The sequence below is a fragment of the Equus quagga genome, chromosome 6, assembly GCF_021613505.1.
Source record: "Equus quagga isolate Etosha38 chromosome 6, UCLA_HA_Equagga_1.0, whole genome shotgun sequence".
Taxonomy (NCBI): Eukaryota; Metazoa; Chordata; class Mammalia; order Perissodactyla; family Equidae; genus Equus; species Equus quagga.
The window spans coordinates 32,060,839-32,082,340 of NC_060272.1; the positions used below are offsets into that span (position 1 = coordinate 32,060,839).

The following is a 21,502-nucleotide window of genomic DNA, read 5'->3' on the forward strand; positions in this document are numbered from 1 at the left end:
TTCAGTTTCCTTTCTTCTAGTGAAAAAACTGAGACTATTACCTAACTCAAGTGTTGAACAATTCAGTAATATCTCAGAAGCCATAGTTTTCAAATAGCAGAACAAAGATCTAGTAAATAAGATTCAGAATGGTACCCAACATTTGTGTTGTGATAAAGTCAAAATGCAATTCTAAAGTACATACAAAAACATTCAATGACTCGTAGGCATCTAATAAAAGAGAGAATCTAAGAATGTGGCAAGCAGCAGGAATAGATTCATAGATCCATGCAACGTCTGAGCTGGTGGGTACATTAGCGAGCCAATGTTCTAAATCTCACATTTTAAATAGCAGGGACTAGGCCCCTGAGGGAAATGGCCTGCCCAGGTTAATACAGATATTTATGGGTGCCTCTGGAAACTGTTGAGTACTATAGAACAGGTGGAACTCTAAAAGCAATTTACTTACATTGTACCAAAATAACCAGCAAATTCAGTAGTGCAAAAAAATCACCACCATCATTGTTAGTTTGCCATGATGTAGACCAAACAGTCATTTGTTTTGGTAGAGCTCTGAATCAAGCTGAGTAGGAAAATGTTCCAAACATTCATGATTTTCTATCATAGTAAACAAGTCAGGGTATGCATGATAGTGAGAGCCGGACCATCTCATCACTCATATCTAAATTATAGGAGTGACTGCAATCATACAATTAAGGATGTACAGATTACTTCTTGAATACATTTTTACTTCTTGGCCTTATTTAAAAAAAGAACATGATTTTAACCAATTCTATTTCTGAAATTATATTTTTGCATTTTTCTTTTTTAGGATATTGTCATATTGGAAAAATTGTTAGTATTTAGAGACATGTCTTAATTATTAATAGAATTCAGGACCTGGTATTCCAAGATTTAGGCAGTTGTGTCCAGAAAAAGCATGCCAGTCATAACATAATTAGATGGTTGCAAAAAAAATGAGAGCTTCCAAATTGTTTGAGGAATTTGTCATTCCTATGGTGTGAATAAACCCAGACATAATGAAGTGGACTTGGTGAATCAGAAGCCCTTCTCTCCATGCTCCATATTTACTCAATTTTTATAACAGCTTTCGTTCTAATTTAATACATTATTCTAGAAGAAAGGATCCACAAAATGGCTACAGAAAAGTGAGAAATATGTTCCTTTTAGGTTTTTTAAAATAAAGCATTAAAAGTAGAATACTTTTAAAATGATATTCAAATGACTTTTAATTACCACAAAGGCATTGAGATGTTAATACACTTTATATAAAAGGGAAGGATACTATTCCATCCGTCCTTTTCTGCCATGAATTCCAACTCTAAGAAAATTATTTCTTTTGATCCACTCTGATAGCATGTAATAAAAGAACAATAAAACATATGGCCCAATTACCACTGCTTCTCATCAAGCATGAATTAATGAATATCAAATTATTATTAATTGTTTTTTCTGGCTCCCTCTCCATAGGACAACGATTATACATTGCTGTATTTTGATAAGCATTTTGTGTTTAACACTTGGTGGACCAGTCTCTAAGAGGAACAGATGCTTGAAATCATTATATAGAAGAATAATTCTATAAATTTATCAACATTTAGAAAATACATGATTATCTTTTAATCTCTCTAGTTTATGCCAGTTTTTTACAACTGCCTTAAATTTCCCTAGAACTCCACCCTCTCTCAACGCTTCATATGCCTTCCTTCGAGAAGCAGTTGCTATGTGCATAGAAAATAGTTTATGTTTAATTTCTCAATTTTAATAACAATTCTAGTTCCTCACATAAGATTATTGAATTTTCAATTCCTTAAGAAAAAGATCTTTAAAAAATAAAAGCTATAGCTTGAGCAGTTAAATAATTAAGTTAAGCAGCATGGCAAAGAATATAATAAATTGTGATCACCATAATTGACCAAATCAATGTCAGTGAATGATATTTATAGACATTCCACAAAAGATTCTGTGTAACTGACAGTTCACTTTATTTTTATAAGCCATCTGGAAATATAAAGTGCTATGGAATATGAACAGATGTTACACGCTAAAGGACATGTCTTTGTAGTCCATAACTGTTATTTCTTATAGATTATTTATATGTCTAGATTTTGAAATGCATGCAAAGAAAACTTAGCAAATTACAATATGTAAACTACACGTCATATGATTTTACCTGTTACCCATAAATCCATGTCTTTCTGTTTTTAAAACACATTCTATAAAAATTATATGTGATAAACCGAAGGATGGCACTAGGGTTAAATTGTTTAGATGTCCTATTTAGTTCAATATGCTTAACAAACACATATTCGGATATGTTTCTAAAGAAAAAACAAAAACTTCTTTTAGAATCAGATGATTTTGAGAGCAGAAAGGAACCTTTGGAAACATTTTGGCCAATACCCCTCATGTTACAGATAATGGCACAGAGACCTGAAAAGTTTAAGTGATTTTTTGAGGTCCATACAACTTGATATGTTAACATCTTTTTGCCAAACTTCCTAAGAAAATTTCTATCAGTATTTCTTTTGCACATAAAGGAAACATATCTTGCTTCCTCGACAGTTTGTCAGGATGTCAAGAACATCTGTAAATCCAAATTCTTAGGGAAACAAAGGTGAGAAAATGAGAAACTTGTCTATAATGGAAACCATAAGGCACAGGCTAAATATGAAGCAGAGATGGACCTGGTTAAGGTTGACAATGTTCACTGCCATCAGAAGCATCATTCTTTTGACATTGGTAACTGGAACCACTTGAATTTTTGATAGCTAAATCTAGCCAGATACCAGATGGTTCCCTTTATGTGGATGACCTTATTGAAGGCAATTAGATTATTTATGCAATAGCAGAATTGTTAATTCTACACAAGAGTCAATCTTTGGGGTAAAAACTTTTCTAGATTACATATTCTTAAAATAAAAATTTAAATTCCTTAATGAGCGCTTTCATCTTGATGTCCGTGTGTCAGAATTATTGAATCCACTTTGCTGAAAATTTTAAAGAAAATAACAGTTAGATATATGAATTCAGTACAAAAATAAGCCTATAACTAAAATTTAAAAAATAATCATTCTTCAAGGTGTAGTGGCAGATTAAGCATTTCATTTTGTCCTTCTACTACATTCATCACCATCGCTTTTGGTCATACCATAATATGAAGTACCGATGCCTGGTACTCATATTTATGAGATGCCTCAGAGTGATGTCTTGACAATTTATATGTACTATAAAAAATGTGATGTCTATGGAGTGCATGTAGACAGGGAGGAAGACACAAAGATTCTGAGTCTTTTGGTAACCACGTTTCCCAAGCCATGTCTCAGACCTGGGAGACTGAAAGTTTTAGAGCTGCCACTATGTACATCAAGGCCCTCGATATAATACTGGATCATGATAAGGCTGCTAAGTTAGGAAGGAAACGGAATATGAGAACTGGCTGGGGAAAGCAGAAGATAGAAGGCAAAGGATGAATATAGTGAGGTTTGTTCTTGTAACTGATTCTGCAGCCTGATGAAACGTGGGTTTCTGAATATTTCTCAGAGCACTTTCCAGATGTAGCCTCCCAGTACCTCATTAATATCACACATTTGTCATTAAATCCCATATTTTGGATTCCATGTAAAAGTCACAAATGTTCCTCTGTCATTCACCACAACAAGATTTGCCCTTCACACGGTGCTGCTGGCCACCTCCCCAATATCATCCTGGTTATTCTATCTACTGACTATTGAATTTAAAAATAAAATATTGATACTAGCTTTAGAAACTAATCAAGTTTCATAGGACTTTATATTGCTAACTTACTGTGCATTCTGCACATCTTTTAAATCAACTTTTAAAGCTTTCATGCTAAGTTTGTAGAAAATATGAGTTAAAAATGCAGTTTTTAATGCTTTCTTCTAACATTATTTATGCTAATGAAGAGCCCAAATTATAGTAATGTTTGCCTTAAACTGATCAAAAGTACTTAGATGCGACATTTCATACGGAATTTTTAGAATTAACCCTAAATTTTCCATTTAAAAATAACATTAACGGGTATTTAGCATAATAACCAAATTAGATAAAAAAGTATATTCTAGCACAAATGTAAGGTCATTCACAGAAATGGACTTCCATTCCAACCATTATTTGAGCAGAGAAGATCTACTTTTGTTTGAAAAAAATGGAAAATTTTCTAAAATAAATGACCTCTTTGTTTAGTTATATCTATGTCTGGTCTGATATCAGAAGAAAATATAAACATTGATTGATTTTACACCATAATACTACCATAGTATAATTATCTGCACCTGAATTCTAAACTAAATATAATTAATAAAATATTTTTTACTTTTCAAATTCTTTATTTTCAACAATCTTAAATGCTCATTAATGTTAATGATAGTTCCTTACAGAGCTTAATACTCACCCACAACTTTAGAGTAGCAAGGTTCACAGTGTATCGTCTGTCTATAAATCCAAATGCTGTCACCTGCTTGTAGGTTTTCCAAAGGCCGTTTGCATATTTCACACTAAAGAAAAAATCAATATGTAATTCTGCATTATATATGAAGTCTAGATTCTTAGTGTAACAGCATAGAAAAGCCCTTTCAATTCATTCGGGACCATCCTCCATGGTAACACTCAGATGAAGCCTCAAGAAAAGCCACAAGGGAAAGTGAGAGGGTCCTTGTCATATGCCAAACTTTCCAAATAAATTCTCACAGCATCTCTCTATGGAGGTGTGCATTTCAGGCATATCTACCACTGAAGTTTCTACTTAACTCACAATAGCGTAGATGTAAATTATCAAAAATTGGTTATGCCAAGGACAAGATCACCACTCAACATCTCAAACAAAAACACAAACTGTATTTATTGTTTGCTTACTAAAGAAGAGCCATGCTGTCCAGCTATAGACTCCTTAAGCAAGACAAACTTCTGCTCTTACACAGGGTTTAGGGGAAAGTTTGTTCTGAGTTGTGTTGGTTACGGAGGCAGGGAAGGGTTGAGCTCTGCTTCAGAACTGTGTGCACTGGAGCCGATCCACTGCCCATTGGCTGACTTTCAAGCATGAGGCTTCACTGATTGGTTGGCTTTCAGAAGCGAGTTTACTGAAGCAAATTGTCATTGATCAATTTGACACGTTTAAACCAGTCCAGGTGGTTCTGTATTATCATGCTATAGAATAATCCATCTTTTCCCAGGAGTATGGGGACATTTTTATTCTCAGTTAGTAGTACTTTATAATTAACTTATAATTAAAGAAAATAGAAATAAGTCATCCAAATATAATAAATGGAAATTATTCCTATTTACAAAGGCAATAATCAGGAAAGTCTTCATTTTAAAAAGATTTATGCATAATAATTTAAAATAAAGAGCTACAGACTAACCTTTGTTTCACTGAGTAAATTTTATTAACTAAAAGAAATGTTCATTTTCTCATAATTAAATAATTATGCAATCTTCAGATTATATTTTATATAGAACTCTATATGTTATATACTGTTTGGGTTTTTTTGTTTGTTTGTTTGTTTTTTAAGGACGATTAGCCCTGAGCTAACATCTGCCACCAATCCTCCACTTTTTGCTGAGGAAGATTGGCCCTGAACTAGCATTCATGCCCATCTTCCTCTACTTTACATGTGGGATGCCTGCCACAGCATGGCTTGATAAGCGGTGCATAGATCCGCACCAGGATCCGAACTGGCAAACCCTGGGCCGCCAAAGCAGAACATGTGAACTTAATCGCTGCGCCACTGGGCTGGCCCCTATATGTTATATACTAAAATTGGATTTTCTTTTTTTGCTCAAAATGAGGTATCATATTTCTGATTGCTATGTGTCACTGCCTGAAGCTAATTGGAGGAGAAGCAATCAGTTGTCAAAGTATTATCTCTATTTGACTGAATTAGATAATTTGCACGGACCATAGAATGTCAGGACCAGAAAGAACCCATAGATTTAGGCTAATGGTTCTCCAACTGGCTCCCATTAGATGTATCTAAGGAGCTTTTAAAAACACCAATGCCCAGGAATCATCTCTGGATACTTAATGCATTGGGGCTGGTCCCAAGCATTCTATTTTTCTCCTAATCTCCCTAGATGACCACAATGTGCAGCCAGAATTTAGAACCAGTGGTCTAGTCAGCTACCTCATTTTACAGATGAGGAAACTGAAGCCAAGCTAATGTAGGTGATTATCCAAAGTCACACAGTCCGTTAGTGGCATAGTTAGAACTCAAACTCAGGTCTCCTGATTCCCACTTCAGTGCTCATCCAGTTACACCAAAAACTATCATGCTGACCTACCCAATGTCACTGTGAGAAGTAAAAGAATGGCATAGGAAAATGCAAACTGTGAAGCATGCTAGTATGTAAGCTTTATTATTATTATACCAAGCCCCAATTCATTATAATTCACCATACTCTCAAAAGCAGATTGAGTTTCAACTGCTGTTAAGCCCATCAGTTCTAATTTCATGACGTAAGGAGCTGTTAGCTTTCTTCTCAACAATTTCTTTTCCTTTTTGGATTTCATTATATATTTTATGTAATGCATAATTTACTAAAATGTTGCAAAACTTTTATAAAGAGAACAAGTGTTTATCTTCTTACAAATTTAAATCTCTAAAGTAAGAGTAATAAATGTGTCCGTCGTCAATTCTAAACCTAAAGCCAAGATAGTAATTATAAACTTTGAGGTTTCGGCTGCAGACTCTGAGAAACATTCGAGTCGTGTATTATTAATGTAGATGATAGTGTTTCTGAAAGCTAAATTCATCCCAGGTATTTCATTAAATAATTATTTTTATTCCAGTCCAGTCGTTTTGCAATTTTATATTTACTTAAATGCAATAAACATATCCTTACCTTGAAGCAAGTGGAATGGCAGCAAATTTGTAATTCATCTAAAATCATTTTAGTTTCCACGCCCAAGGGTTTTCGGCAGTAAGTGCACATATCTCTTTCAATGACAGACCTATAGAGACGTAAGCAATTAAAAATAAATTTGTCTTCATGCAAAAGACAGATGTATTCCCCATAAATTCATGTGGAAATGATATGTTCATTTTGTTCATACTTTAGGAAATTGCATAAAAATCAAGGAAAGTTCAGAGTTTACTTATTCTAGTGATAGAATTGATTCTTCTGGTTACCTCAAAATGATATCAAAGAATTAACATGAAGAAAGGCTCAAATTATTAATTCATTAGCAATCAAGAGTGCATCTGGGCAGGGCAAAGATGTTCACAGTATCCTAATTGAACTAGGTCATAAGTACCCCTTGAAGCTAGAAGAGGGTTTTGAATTATTAATTTACATCTATCATGGAAAAATTATGCTACAGATTAATGTAAAATTTTAACTTTCAAAACATTCAACAAGGCAAAAATAGAAATCCATTTAAAGTGTGTTGGTAAATTTACAAATGATGGGTCTGTAGTACCCTAGACTCTAGGGTCTAGAGTCGCCAAAATGCTCCCCTATGACGCTTTTCTTGGTGTCGTTGTAAGACTCAGAATACTGTACTACTTTTCACGATAAAATTTATATTCTCCAACGAGACATAACCCTACCACCAATTTGATGGGGAAAAAAGAGTTTTGTTATTTATTTTTGAAAAATAATATTCAATAATAAATGAACTGTAGATGTGATCAGCAGAGTCCAAAATACCTTGGATCACAACAAAACGTTAAAAAAGGCTAATAAACGTGTGACTCTTCCTTTTGGAAAGTCTTTTGCAAGGTGTCTTAAATAGCACCTTGCAGAACTGACTAGTTTCAGGGTGTTAGCGTGCAGGTCTGAAATTTCCAGAGTAGGATACATAATGGGGTGGTGAAATAAAAATAGCTAATATTTATATAATGCTAATATGTTTAATGTGTGCAGTGCATTTTTCCATGCACTTATATAAACTCATTTGTTCTTCACATCTCTGAGAAGTGGGTATTATTATTTATATCATCATTTTACAGAAGAGGAAACTGAGGCACAGAAGGGTAAGTAATTTGCTCCTGTCATGAAGCCAATGAGTGGCAGAGACAGGATTTGAATGAAGGTCCCAGAGTTCCTGTGCTAACTCTGGGCCTCCCCATGAGGTCTGTCGGGCTCACTGTGTTGAAATGAACTAGTCATGCCCAGGAACCATGATCCTAACATCAAGCCCAGGACTAGAAACAGAGAGGAGGAAAAACGGAAGGGAGGAGGAGGTGGGAGAGGAAAAGGATTAGAGTAGATAAACCCTGTCTCGTTCCATACTTTCGGTCATTCTAGTAACATCTTCCTAACCCTTATGTATATAAATAAGTATTTTCCTCTTTAGTTACTTGCTTATATATTCCTAGAAAATATTTGCCTATGGATAATTCATATATATATACATACATATATATATATATATATATATATACATACATATATATATATATATATATATATATATGTGCACACACACACACTCAAATTTCCCATGTAAGACCATAAGCACTTCAGAGTAGAAAACAAGCACTCTATCATTATTCCATTCCAGAGGCACTGAGATAGGAGCTGGGAATATGAAGAAGAGTGAGACAGCCTCCTCCAATAAGAAGCTTTCTTTCCACTAGGGTTCTTATTGGATTCGATGATGGCAGCACATTATGGATATGTGGACAGAGTTAGGAGAGCACAATCAAGGAAGTAACTAGTCCCTGGAGTGAAGCAAGGAAAAGTGCCATGTGAGTTAAATCTTGAAGACAAAGGAGCTCTCAAGGTGAGCTCAGTGAGGTTGGGAGGGGCATTATGGAGGGGTCACAAGGGGAGTGAACAGGACCTACCAAGGTGCTGCACAATGAGGGTGTCTGTAGTGACTGACCATCAGTCAGTAATCAGCAGGAGCAGGTTCTGAAGGCTCATAAATAATGTGCGAAGGAATTTAGTCTTTATCCTGTAAAGTGGGAAGCCACTTTAAATGGGATTAACATGCTTAGATAAGAACTGTGGGGACATAGCTAATTTCAAGCAATAATCAACAGAAAAAGTTACTTGATTGACTGGTCTTATAGAGAATGGACTTTTGCTCTGATGACTAAGAAAAATTTCAAAGACCACTTGAGGAACAGAACTGAAATTTTTCATATTGAGAGCAGTACCTTTATGAACAATGCTTTCTTTCCTTAAGTTGACAATAAAAATATGAGCCCAGAGAAAGCTCTGATGTTGGCATTGCCCTTATTAAGACCATGTCACTAGTCAAAGATCTTTTCAAAGCATTATGAAAAATCTAGCTCTGGGTTTTTTGTTGTTGTTATCTAGACAGTGTTTGTGGTTCTAATGCTTGTGTAGGTGACTTCACTCCTCAAAGAGGGGTGACTTAAAGGCGAGACGCTCAGAAGGGGATTGGTAATGGGCAATGTCTTATAAAAGTGACAGAAAGAGGATATAATTTTGATGCCTGGTCCATCAAGGTTAGCAAATGTGACATAGGTTCATTTTTTTAGAAAACATTTATTGAGTACTTGTTACTGAGTACTGTGTTACAGGCTGAGGCTGTGGATAAAAATAAGATTTGTCCTTACTCTCAATAAGTCATATTTCCAGCCCTGCTACAGAGAAACATCATCAGTAGAAGGTTGGACATTCGCATTATAGCTGGTTTCCAGTGGTTGGGTTGAAATGCTAATTATTTATTTTCATTTCCTCCACTGGAAATCTGCAGGCCACATTCTCCTGAGCGTCACCTATCTGCTCCACTGAACATTAAATGGTAAAAGATGATCATCAACAGCAAAAGCCTGGGGTCAGTTTACCAGCGCTAAATTGAACTCATTGCAATCCCCCTCGTGGGAACTGAACCGTGGGCCCAGAGTGGGTCATAGCAGCACAGCCATGCAGCTGTTTGTAAGGTGAGCTGGCCTTGGAAAACTGCAAGGAGGGAGGGCCGAGGGCACAGCCTAGTGATGCAAGAAGCCTAGCGAGTAATAATGTGGCGGTACCGGAGACTCCTGGGAGTCATCCACAGCAGAGGGGCTGGCCTGGGAGGCAGCTGTAAGGCACAGAAAGCTCTACTGGCATAAAGTGCATCAAAACCAAAGAGCGGCAACAGTCAGGAAGCCAGAGAACAAATTCCTGGCAGCAGAGGGTGTTGTGCTTTGTTCCATTCATACACATGTATAACAATCACCATCAGGAGGGCCATCTCCAAGCACAACGGACAACAAGAATATACATATACAGAGTCAGCTTTCTGGATTCGCAGGTTCGAGATCTACCCATTCAACCAACCTCACATGAAAAGGCATACAATGCTTGTGACTGTACTGAACACGTACAGACTTCTTTTTCTTGTTATTATTCCCTGAACAATACACCGCAACAACTATCTACACAGCATTTACATTGTAATAGGTATTCTAAGCAAACTAGAAATGATTTAAAGTATATAGGAGAATGTGCGTAGGTTATATGCAAATACTATGCCATTTTATATATGGGACTTGAGCATCTGTGGATTTTGGTATCTGTGGGGTCCTGGAACCAATCCCCCTGTGGATACAGAGGGAGGACAGTAATGTATATAAGCATGTGTATATATACTTCTATATACGGAAAAATACTCACCTATCTGAAGTTGAATAAACAGTTTGTATGTATTTTCCAGAGAAATTCTCCTGATATCCACCCTTTGGTGGTTTACTAGAAACAAACACATATGGACATGTGAGAACCGGGCTATTTCCCTAGTATTGATATATATACCTCCAGGCAGGTGAGGAAGCACACACTTCTCCTCATGGAGCCTTATTCTGCTTCTTTGTGATGTTACAAGCCAGGGAAATGTCCTGACACTTTTTTTTTTAATCCAGAGGAGTACTGATATGCAAACCACCCCCAAGTTAACACAAATTGATGTATCTACCAAAGTAAACAGAGAACTGGGCATGGAGTGCAGGAACAAGGGTGAGCAGGAAAAGAAGTTATCGTTTTTAATGAAACTTATACTTCTACCTCCCTCATCTATTTACCAAAAGAAAGCTATATGGAGTCCAACATAGATAAAGGAAATACATGTACCAAGCATGAGCTGGAGCTGGTGCAAGCACATATAGACATATTCTGTTCACATAGAGAAATACTCTTGAACTTTCAGAGAAAGCTATAGAAATTTTTATCTTTACTTGAAAACATCCAAGAAAGAATAGTTTAGAATGAAAGCAAAAAAACTGTAATTTTTAAAAGTCGTCTTTGTTCTATTTCTTAGATTGTTCCAGTTTGTAAATGTCTCTCTTTCCTGGAGACAAATGAAATCTGCAACGCGGTAACCAGCTGGCTGCTCATAATTGCTTCCCACGTACTTACGCTACCTGTGAGTGTATCAGGTCTGCAAGCAATATGTTCCTATTATTTCATACAGGGAGTGATAACTCCACAGCCCTCATTTGAGGTTTGTTAATGAGCCATCTCTCCCTCCCTCCTAACTGCCCACGGGCAGACTGCTGTCAGAAATAGAATCTACTTCATAGAACACATAACTCACAATGCTAAATAAGAATGTGTACGTATTTATGCATGGTACATATTTCATCACTCCACTTTATTGATGAGGAAACTGAGACATGAAGAGGTTAAGTAGCTTTGCCAAGGCCACATGGACATAAATGACAAACAAAGATTCAATCTCAAGACTGATTCTAGGGCCTCTATACTGAATGGCACTGCCAGTGTAGATTTTAGGAAGAATTGGGTTAAGCAGAAAAATCAAATCTGAGGTTGCGTTTCACAAGGTAAATTATGTGTGGGTTTGAGAAACCTTTTCTTGCATGGCACTCCTGGCACAAACTGTATTTCCAGGAGCCTCCTCCCCGCAGAAGCACTTTCCAGATACTCTGTTATTTGGTCTCTTTGAAGTGGGCTCTGATTAACATGTGTGTCATGAATATCTGCATTTGCATGCCCACCATTACATTACCCCACACTAGGCTAACTCTTGTTTTTATATTCTTTTAAAAGTGAATGGACCATGGATCTCTGACCTTGGTTGACATTTTCCTCAACATCTACCACATTGATGAGCAGATTTTGTAGGACATCAATTCCTTGAAATTTGGGCCAGAGTATATTACTAAAAGTTAGACCTTTTATTTCAGATTAGAGGAAAACAATAATAGATAGAACCATTTAATTAAAGTGTGACCCAAAATTAACATAATATTTGTGACTTTTACAAAGCTTGTTATAAACATATATTCATATATGTTTATGTGAGAACTTTCAAATGGCTATCTATTATGTATACACATGCTATATTAAAATATTATTTAGTCCATCTGATGACTTTTTATGATTATTTGACAACTGCTTAATATTGGAAACATTATAAAGAATTATATACCTAGAACTCAACGTACACTTAAATGGACTTTGATTTGAAAAAAGCCAACATACTCTAAAATAATAGCGTTTCTCCTTAAACATAGATCATTTCAAAATTATAAAATAAATATAGCAAAATAGTGAAAATAAATTTCCAGTACCTATTCTCCACATATGTCCTTGTGTACACAACCGTGTCCTTTGGTCCTGCATGCCTGGTTTCAGCATTGGAGCTGCAATACAAAAATTTTACTTTATTTTTAAAGTTAATTTATAAGGATAATCAAAATAAAAAGGCTATTATGCAATCTAATGCAAAAAATAATCCTCATCTATTCTTTCTAAACTCTAACCTTTGAAATATAAATGTTAAAGTGGTATTAATCCACTTTTGCAAAATTTCTTTATGTCTTCTATAGCATTCTTAACTTTCATGGTGTTGGCCTACTTTTAGAATACTGTTATAAAAACTGGTCTCTCAGTAAATCTGCTGTAGAGTATGAAGTTTATTTTGAATATTTGTGTAATATGTTTTAGTGTCTGTTTCCCTCATGTCCCATTCGTATTTCCAAACTAGAACTTCCCCCACAAACCTCTAACAAAAACCTTAATCAACTAACATGATAACATCTTATTTAATGAAACTTTTAAATCTACCTAAAGAATGTCAACACCAATGTCACAATCATGCCTTTTTAAAAAAAGAAAATTGTAGACTTTGTAGGGAAAAATCACGTCTTACACTTTCCTATCCAGATGTCACAACTTACCAAGGACCAAGATGCTAACTCAACACCTTTGTGTAAGCCTGTTTAGCCACTGATAAAATTAGAAATTTCTTTATTTCAAAGGAAGAGTCAGGTTGTATAAGGGATGTTTTTTAAAAACAGAAGGAGAATAGTCCCTGTCATTTGTTTCATAACTGATCACAGTACCTGAGCGTCTTCCTGGCTTCATAAGAATAGGCAGGGGTTCCAGTGGACTGGGGGTTTAAAGCATCAGTAGATCCATTGACTTGGCCATCTAGCCTGAGAAAGCAAATGCAAATATTTGGCACTTAAAAATTAGGCCACTGGGGCCGGCCCCATGGCTGAGTGGTTAAGTTCGCGTGCTCTGCTTCATCGGCTCAGGGTTTCGCTGGTTTGGATTCTGGGAGCGGACATGGCACCACTCATCAGGCCACGTTGAGGCGGTGTCCCACATGCCACAACTAGAAGGACCCACAACTAAGAAAATATATATACAACTATGTACTGGGGGGATTTGGGGAGGAAAAAAAAGAAAAATGGCAAGAGTTGTTATCTCAGGTGCCAGTCTTTAAAAAAGAAATTAGGCTACTTAAACATTTTTTGTTTCATTAAAATTCTGTTCAGTTAACATCTTTTTACATACAGTGAATCTCTTTATGTTTGCCTGCTTTCTGCACAGATACACAAATAGAATACATATACTGTTTTACTTCTCCCAGAGACCACTGTGTTACCTTTAAAAATAGTCTACAGGTATGTGTCACCTTACCTAAGGATAGGATAGAATACATTTTTATCAAGGGCAGGAGCCATCTGAAATTGGTTCCAGTAACATTTTCACAACAGCAGTGCCATTTTAGAAAGCTTCTCATGTACAATATTTGTTGTTAGTCCCTGGACAAGTCAATTCCAACTCCTAGCAACCCTGTGTACAGCAGAGCGGAATCCTGCCCCGTCTTTTTGTGCCGTCCTCTCACCTTCTGGTGCTGTATCAGACAATGCTCCACTGCTATTCATGGGGTTTTCATGGCCAGTTTTTTTGGAAGTGGGTGGCCAGGTCCTTCTTCCTTGTCTGTCTTAGTTTGGAAGCTCCGCTGAAAGCTCTTCACCATGGGTGACCCTGCTGGTATTTGACATATTGGTGGCACAGCTTTCAGCATCACAGCAACATGCAGCTGCCACAGTCTGACAGCCGATAGACGGGTGGTGTGGTTCCCTGACCAGGAAACCAACCCAGACTGCCTCAGTGAGAGAGCTGAGTGTTAACCACTAGGGCACCATGTGTACAATATATCTGAGAGTTTAACAATTTACTGAAAATTATCCAGGGGTTACTTTGAGAAATTCCAGTTTCCACTTTATTTTTAATGGAAAGCAACGCTTTGAAGATTACAGAACTTTGACCTAGATTTCTGCTAATCTAAAAATGTCACTATGCTTAACAAAGCGTAGGCATGTTTGCTTTTTCTTTTGAAACAGAGGAACATTTTAATGCAGTTATAGTGAAAGTTTAACTCCTTTTCCTCCACCATATTAGTAAACTCTGACACAGGAAAGACACAAAAACCAAGAGCAGAGTTTAAATCTCAATCATGATGTCATTCTCAAACAGGCTGTTCCTTCCATTTCCAGAAAGCTCTTAAAGAAGAGGAAAACATTTATTCACATACTATCATCTCTGACCTCAGAAAATCATCTTCTAGTTTTAAGACAGATGTTTCACAAAACATACAGCTGAGTTAAAATAACACTAAGTAATGAAAATGTGGAATTAATATTATTAGAAGACTTCCTAAAGTGATTATGAAAATATTTCATTCCAGGAATAATGAAACCTAATTAGGAATAGTTTGGAGATATTCAAATCATATAATATACAATACAAAATCCAATTTAACAAATAGCTTCAAAGGACAAAGGTTGTCAATGAGTTTGAAATGTGTTTGCATTGTCCTCAGCAATGTAAAATCAAATATCACCAGTTTGCAAAATAAGCAAATGGGAGAGGGAAATAATTTGCAAACAGTACTGTTATGGACTGAATTTTGTCCTCCCAGAATTCATATCTTGAAGCTCTAACCCCAGTGTGATTTGGAGACAGGGCCTATAAGGAGGTGATAAAAGTTAAGTGAGGTCCTAAGGGTAGAGTGTTAATCCCAGAGGACTGGTGTCCTTATAAAAAGAGGAAGAGACACCAGAGATTTCTCTATATGTGTGCACACACACAGAGGAAAGACCTCATGAGGACACAATGAGAAGGCGGCCATCTGTAAGCCAAGAAGAGAGGCTCACGAGAAACCAACCCTGACAGTACCTTGACCTTGGACTTCAGCCTCCAGAACTGGGAGAAAATAAATTTCTGTTGTTTAACCCACCCAGTCTGTAGTAGTTTGTTATGGCAGCCCAAATGGACTAATACAAGTAGCATTTCCTAGCGGTGTTTATAATGAGATTAATGATGATGCCTTCCTGAAAGATTTAATTTTTATAATTATGAATAAAAACCAAATGTTATTAAATAAATTCGGAATGTGAAACAACAAACTTTTTGATAGATTTTGCTCCTTCAGTAGGTTTGGAGAACGATAGGTTCTTTTAAAAAATAGACCTTTTATTTTGGAATAATTTTAAATGTATAGAAAAATTGCAAAGATAGTGCAGAGAATCTCTGTTCCCCTCACCCAGCCTCTCTTAATGCCAATATCTTACAAAACCATGGTACTTTTGGCAAAACTAAAGAATTAACATTGGTATAATAGTATTAACTAAATTACAGACATTATTTATATTTCATTAGTTTTTCCACTGATGCCCTTTCTCAGTTCCAGAATCTAAATCAAAATATCACTTCCACATAATCATCCTGTCTCTTTAGTCACCTAGGGTCTGTGACAGTTGCTAGGTCTTTCTTTGTTTTTCATGAGATGGCAATAGATTGCATAAAGTAAATTCTATCTTGATGCCAGTTAGCAGTAACACTATTTTTTTTTATTATAATTTAGAACCATAGAAATAGTTAGACAATACTTTGGCAACCAATGAAATAACCTGTAGTGCTTTTTAAAATGCTAATGGATACCACATCCAGATATTCTGATTTAATTGATTTGAGGTACAACTTGGGCACTGGGACTTTTTAAAATCTCTCTAGTGATTCTCACAGGCAAGTCAAGGTCGAGAACCACTGCCTTAGAGGTTGGGCAGTTCAACGTCTTACCCAAATGAGCACTGTTTCTCAAAGTGTGGTCCCTAGATCAGCAGGTGATTCTGATATACACTAACGTTTGGGAACCAGTGCAATAGAAGACTCTCTGCCAAAGTATTCCCCTCAGATGCTTTCAATAATATTCATAAAGGAGAACTCATGACTCACAATGTTTGTTGCTTGACAGCATTACTGTTGAGAAGTTATCCTTCATTGAAACAAATTGCTTAGTTGTAACTTCCAATCAATGGTCATAATTTTGTTCCTTAATTAAATAATAACTCTATAAAATACCCAAACATTGTATTTGGTCTTAAAAAATTCCAAATGGAATTACACTTGAGAAAATGTTTCCTGCACTGGAAATTCACCTTGAAAATTTACCTATCTGGAACCCTCAAGCGCTGCTAGCGAGAATATCAAATGGCACAGCTGATTTGAAACACAGTCTGGAGTTCCTCAAATGGTTAAACAGAGTTACTACACAATCCAGCAATTCCACTCCTAGGTATATACCCAAGAGAAATGAAAACATACTCCACACAGAAACTTATATATGAATGTTCATGGCAGTATTATTCACAATAGTGAATTACAATCCAATAGTGGAAACAACCCAAATGTCTATCAGTTGATGAATACATAAACAAAATGCTGTATATCCATACAATGGAACATTATTTGACAATAAAAAGAAATGAAGTACTGATACACACTATAATATGGATGAATCTTGAAAACATTATACTAAGTGAAAGAAGTCAGTCACAAAGGATCACATATTCTATGATTCCATTTATATTAAATGTCCAGGATAGGTAATTCATAGACAGAAAGTAGATTAGTAGTTGCCCAGAGCTGAGGGGTTGGGGGAAAATGATGTGGACTGCTAATGGCTATGGGGTTTCTTTTCGAGTTGATGACAATGTTTTAAAATTGATTGGGGGTGATGGTTGCACAACTCTGTGAATATACTAATTAGAAAACATATATTTACTTGGGTATCCAATTACTATACAAAGTGAATACATTCATAAAGTGAATCAAGTCTCAATTTAGCAGATTGGCCCAGGATTCTTATTTAGATTTCCATTGTTTTATTAACCTTAGCAACTTGAGATTAAACAGCATAAAACAATTTCAACTGATAAACATCCATATTGCTACAAACTTTACAAATTTCTTTTGCATAAAGAATAAAAGCTTATTAAGAACTTGCCATTTTGTACCATATGTGTTAGAGTTTACATCTATAAAACTGTCAAGGTCTTGAGCTCTTGCAGAAATTACAAACTTTAAAACTATAAAAAGAAATACTCTACTGTAGAAAAATAAGGCGAGGACTTAATGCCAGAACACTTGGCTTCATTCTGCCTCTCTAATTTACTAACCTAATCGAGTCTCACTCTCTGATCCTCAATTTTCTTTCTGTTAATTATTTACCCATTTTGAGAGTCAAGCAAACTTTCCTTTCTGTAGCCAGAATACATAAGTACAAAAATTGAGGCTAGAGATTTCTTCTTTTCTTACTCTTTTTCAAGTCAAAATTTTTATTACAATTGTTCTGTCGGTGTTTGGATAGTGGTTACATTTTCCATTTAATTCGTAAATAGCAGAAACATGAGAAATCATACTGTAGGGATTATGATAGGACTGAAGGAGAATGAATCCCACCTGGAAACAGAACTCAGAGATCAACAAGTGGTTCTGTCATGGTGGTAGTTAAAGCCTCTGAATGTAGTAACTGAATGTGACGATCACCATCCCACTGGGGAGAGGGTGGGTGCATTTGTGAATGTGTATGTGATAGTTGGATTATGTCAGGCAGGAGGCACAGATGAAATTGCAGGAACGGAAAGGAGAGTGTGTGCAATTTATACTCAGCCATGGTGTTTTCCATCTACACGCCTTCTATGCAGATGGCCACACCCACGATGCCTGCTAAAGGAGGCCAGACAGACCATGGAAAGACAGAGTAAGCTGAAGTTATGAGGAAGCAGAAACTAGGAGGTAGCAAAAGTTCTTGGCTATCAAAGAGATAAAGAGTCGAGAATAAGGAAGCCAATAGGTAGAGGGAGGAGCAGGAGAAAGACAGGCAGAAGCCAACACTCAGGAAGTAGCTGAGTTAGATTAACGACAAGGAACTAGGGTTATCGTTCAGGGATTCCTGATGGAATGTCCTCTGGTCAAGAATGAACAATCTTCCAGTTCAGGCCTCTATGAAGCGTGGCCACCCGATCATTCTTGCCTTTGAATTTTGATGAAATTCCATCTCCTCATTAATCTTTCCAATAAAATCCCATTTCATGAGCAAGTCCAACTGAAACTGGAGCTCCTCTCAAGTAATATTAAATGGGAAGTTCCTTAATTAGATTTAATAATTTATTTGTAGTTTTTTTTACCTTGATCACTTCCAGATAATATTTGAATGAGATTGGTTAATTGTAAGCCCAGTCCTATTCCCAAAACAGTGGATGTATTTCCAGGATAAATAGATCCTATTGAAAATTTATCCTTCCTCTTTCTATCAAAGCCTTGCTTGGGATCACAAAACAAGAAGGCAGAAGATGATTTGGGAAATTAAGGGAATAAAAGGAAACTATCCACCTGTTAAATGCAAGAGACTTTTATAGATATTATGAAAAAAAAATTGAGCCAACTCTTTTCATGCTTTTCTACTCTCTGCACACAATATCAACAACATCATTTTTTTACAATCAAAAAAAATTTTTAAACAGAAAAAGCAGCAGCATTTTAGGAAGGTAAAAAACAGGAACCTATTGTTTTTAGGGTCCCCCCCAAATGTGGGGGGAAGAATTGCTAAACATGGAAGAGTTTTTTAATTCTTTCTTAAGCAGTCTGTGACAGTGAAGTGTGGCTTGTATCCTAATCTTCCTTGTAAAACCAACCAAGGTACCACAGTTTTAAAGCCATTATACTCCGTGGTGTAAAGAAATTTCAAAGTTAGTTCCTTTTTTTGTGGCTGTGATGAATTTGCACATTCTTTTAGCACTATGCATCCAAGGACGAGATTCCCTGAGTGCTTTCTGCACCGCTGAAAACCGACCAAGCAACAGTAAGTAAAAATAAATCTTCACAGCCCCAGTGCAGAGCTCTGAATTTCCATGACGCCTTTCACACTAAGCAGTGGAACAGCAGGCCCTTAGTCAGAAATGTGAACAGAATTCCAACTCAGTTAATTTTTTCTGTATCAGCTATTACACACCCTGTACATTGTTTTTGGTATTTAGATAGTATTTATATTTAAATACCATAATACAGTTCAACTCCTCAGAAAACTCTTCCAAGGTTATATAATTTATGCAGGCTCATATGGAATTCATAAGAAAAAAGTAAATTATAATGTCTTACCTTCCATTCTTATTTTTAGACACATTGGAATTTACTTCAATTAACTTTTCCAGGTCTTGGTCTCTATAGAAAAAAAAAAAAAATATATATATATATATATATATATATACACACACATGCACACATACATAATTTAGTTACAATATAATTTTAGGAAATAAATATTAGAATAAAATTTTTAAAAATCAGTACATAATCTTAGAAACAGTCATTTGTAGGGTAGAAGGATATGGGATATTGAAAAATCTGACATCAAACTATTTGATCTATACAACTCAAGTATGAGAGCATGGATTACATCATGAGAGAGAAATAAAAAACTAGTTTTTTGGAAGGTTTGAGAAATCTGGTCTGAAAAGAAACAAGTTACTGATATTCATATTCAGGTAACACTGAATGAGTGCTAACTTTGTGTCACAAAGTACTAACTATATTTCCTCATGGATTATCTCATTCAGATCTCACAAAATCCTGCAGGACAGCACCTGGGGCTCAGAGGGGCTAAATGAATGTTCCAAGGTCAATTAACAAATCTGTAAAAGAGTCAAGATTTGAGACCGAGCCACCTGCCCATCTGAAATCAATTCTTGGATATTCAATTAGAAACTGCATTCCAGCTTTTTGGATCACAGACACCTGAGAAGTCAACCCAAAATTTGAATAAATAATTCACAATGTGGAGGATAAATGGAATGATTAGATTCTTAAATCTTGGGCTGCAGTAACGATTTGACACTCTCTCATGAGAGACAATGTTCTCTGGTATGTTCTTTATATATTTGCTATAACACTGGTAGATCTTGATTTTTTTTTCGTGAGTTTGGAAAAGCCTTTGTCATGAACCGTATGGGTTAGCAGCATCGTTCAGGAGTCAGAACAATGAGGCGGTCTCTTCCCCTACTTCCTTGGGCAAGCTAATCAACCTTTCCAAGCTTCATTTTGTAAACCAAGATAACAATACCTAATCTCATAAAGTTGTGGTGGGAACGAATGAGTTAATGTAAATAAAATTTGTGTCACAATGACTCCCGTTGTGGGTGAACTGAAGAAGTGTAAATGAGCGCTAGTAGAAGTGCAGTGACACAGCAGTAGGCACTATTGAGTCCAAAATTTTGAGAGACTACCTTTTCATTTTTATTTCTGCTCTGGCCTTTTACATGTTTGGAATTAACACCAGTTTTTATAATTCTCCCTTCTCTTGGTCCCGAGCAGTGGATTTAAAGAAGGTTATCATACTTGGAATCAGTATATGGACACTCACTCACAAAATTAATATTGATAAGGATGAAAAATAAGATAAAAGTTCTCATATTTATATGGAATGAGATTTAATACTCTTTTTATATAACATCCAAACCATCAATAATTGATAAATTTGCAAACTAAGCAGCATTCCATAGCTACACTTAAACTTCACATTTAAAATACTAGCTGCATATTTTTAAAAATATAAAAATCGTTAAATTATTTTTTAATGTGAGTTACAGCAGAAAATATTCCAATTAGTATATTAAAAAAGCACAGGATTTCAGTAGTAGTTCAGAAGTATCAAAATCATTTGATTCGGCAGTCTGAATGATATAGAACTCAAAATTGACTTCCTCAAGATAACTGCTACAACTGAGTAAGGATACCTCCCAGCTTGCATCCTTCAAATTTAGAAATGGAAACTGAGGGCTTTGCATTGGCCTAACTCCTGATGGTCCTTCATTAAGTACTAGAGCCACCTTCTTGGCCTCAGGGGCCACCATACTTTCTTAATAGCCCAGACATTGTCATCCTCCCCTTCACACTTTAAAGTAATGCTTTACTACTAAATACTTAGGGACAA

The 21,502-nt window shown here is 35.9% G+C and overlaps 1 protein-coding gene across 14 annotated transcripts in view; it reads right to left on the bottom strand.

The window, feature by feature from the left end:
* Positions 1 to 1,211: 1,211 nt before the first annotated feature.
* The window catches only part of SCEL (sciellin), a 103,979-nt gene continuing 83,688 nt past the window's right edge, over positions 1,212 to 21,502 (bottom strand). For all 14 annotated transcript variants that reach the window (XM_046664211.1, XM_046664216.1, XM_046664215.1 and 11 more), the window contains 7 exons: positions 19,672 to 19,734; positions 13,281 to 13,373; positions 12,507 to 12,578; positions 10,594 to 10,668; positions 6,862 to 6,970; positions 4,415 to 4,517; positions 1,212 to 2,990 (listed from right to left, as the gene is read on the bottom strand). In XM_046664211.1, coding sequence (XP_046520167.1) covers positions 2,974 to 2,990; positions 4,415 to 4,517; positions 6,862 to 6,970; positions 10,594 to 10,668; positions 12,507 to 12,578; positions 13,281 to 13,373; positions 19,672 to 19,734 — 532 coding nt within the window. In that variant the 3' untranslated portion in view covers positions 1,212 to 2,973. The remainder of the gene's footprint in view (positions 2,991 to 4,414; positions 4,518 to 6,861; positions 6,971 to 10,593; positions 10,669 to 12,506; positions 12,579 to 13,280; positions 13,374 to 19,671; positions 19,735 to 21,502) is intronic.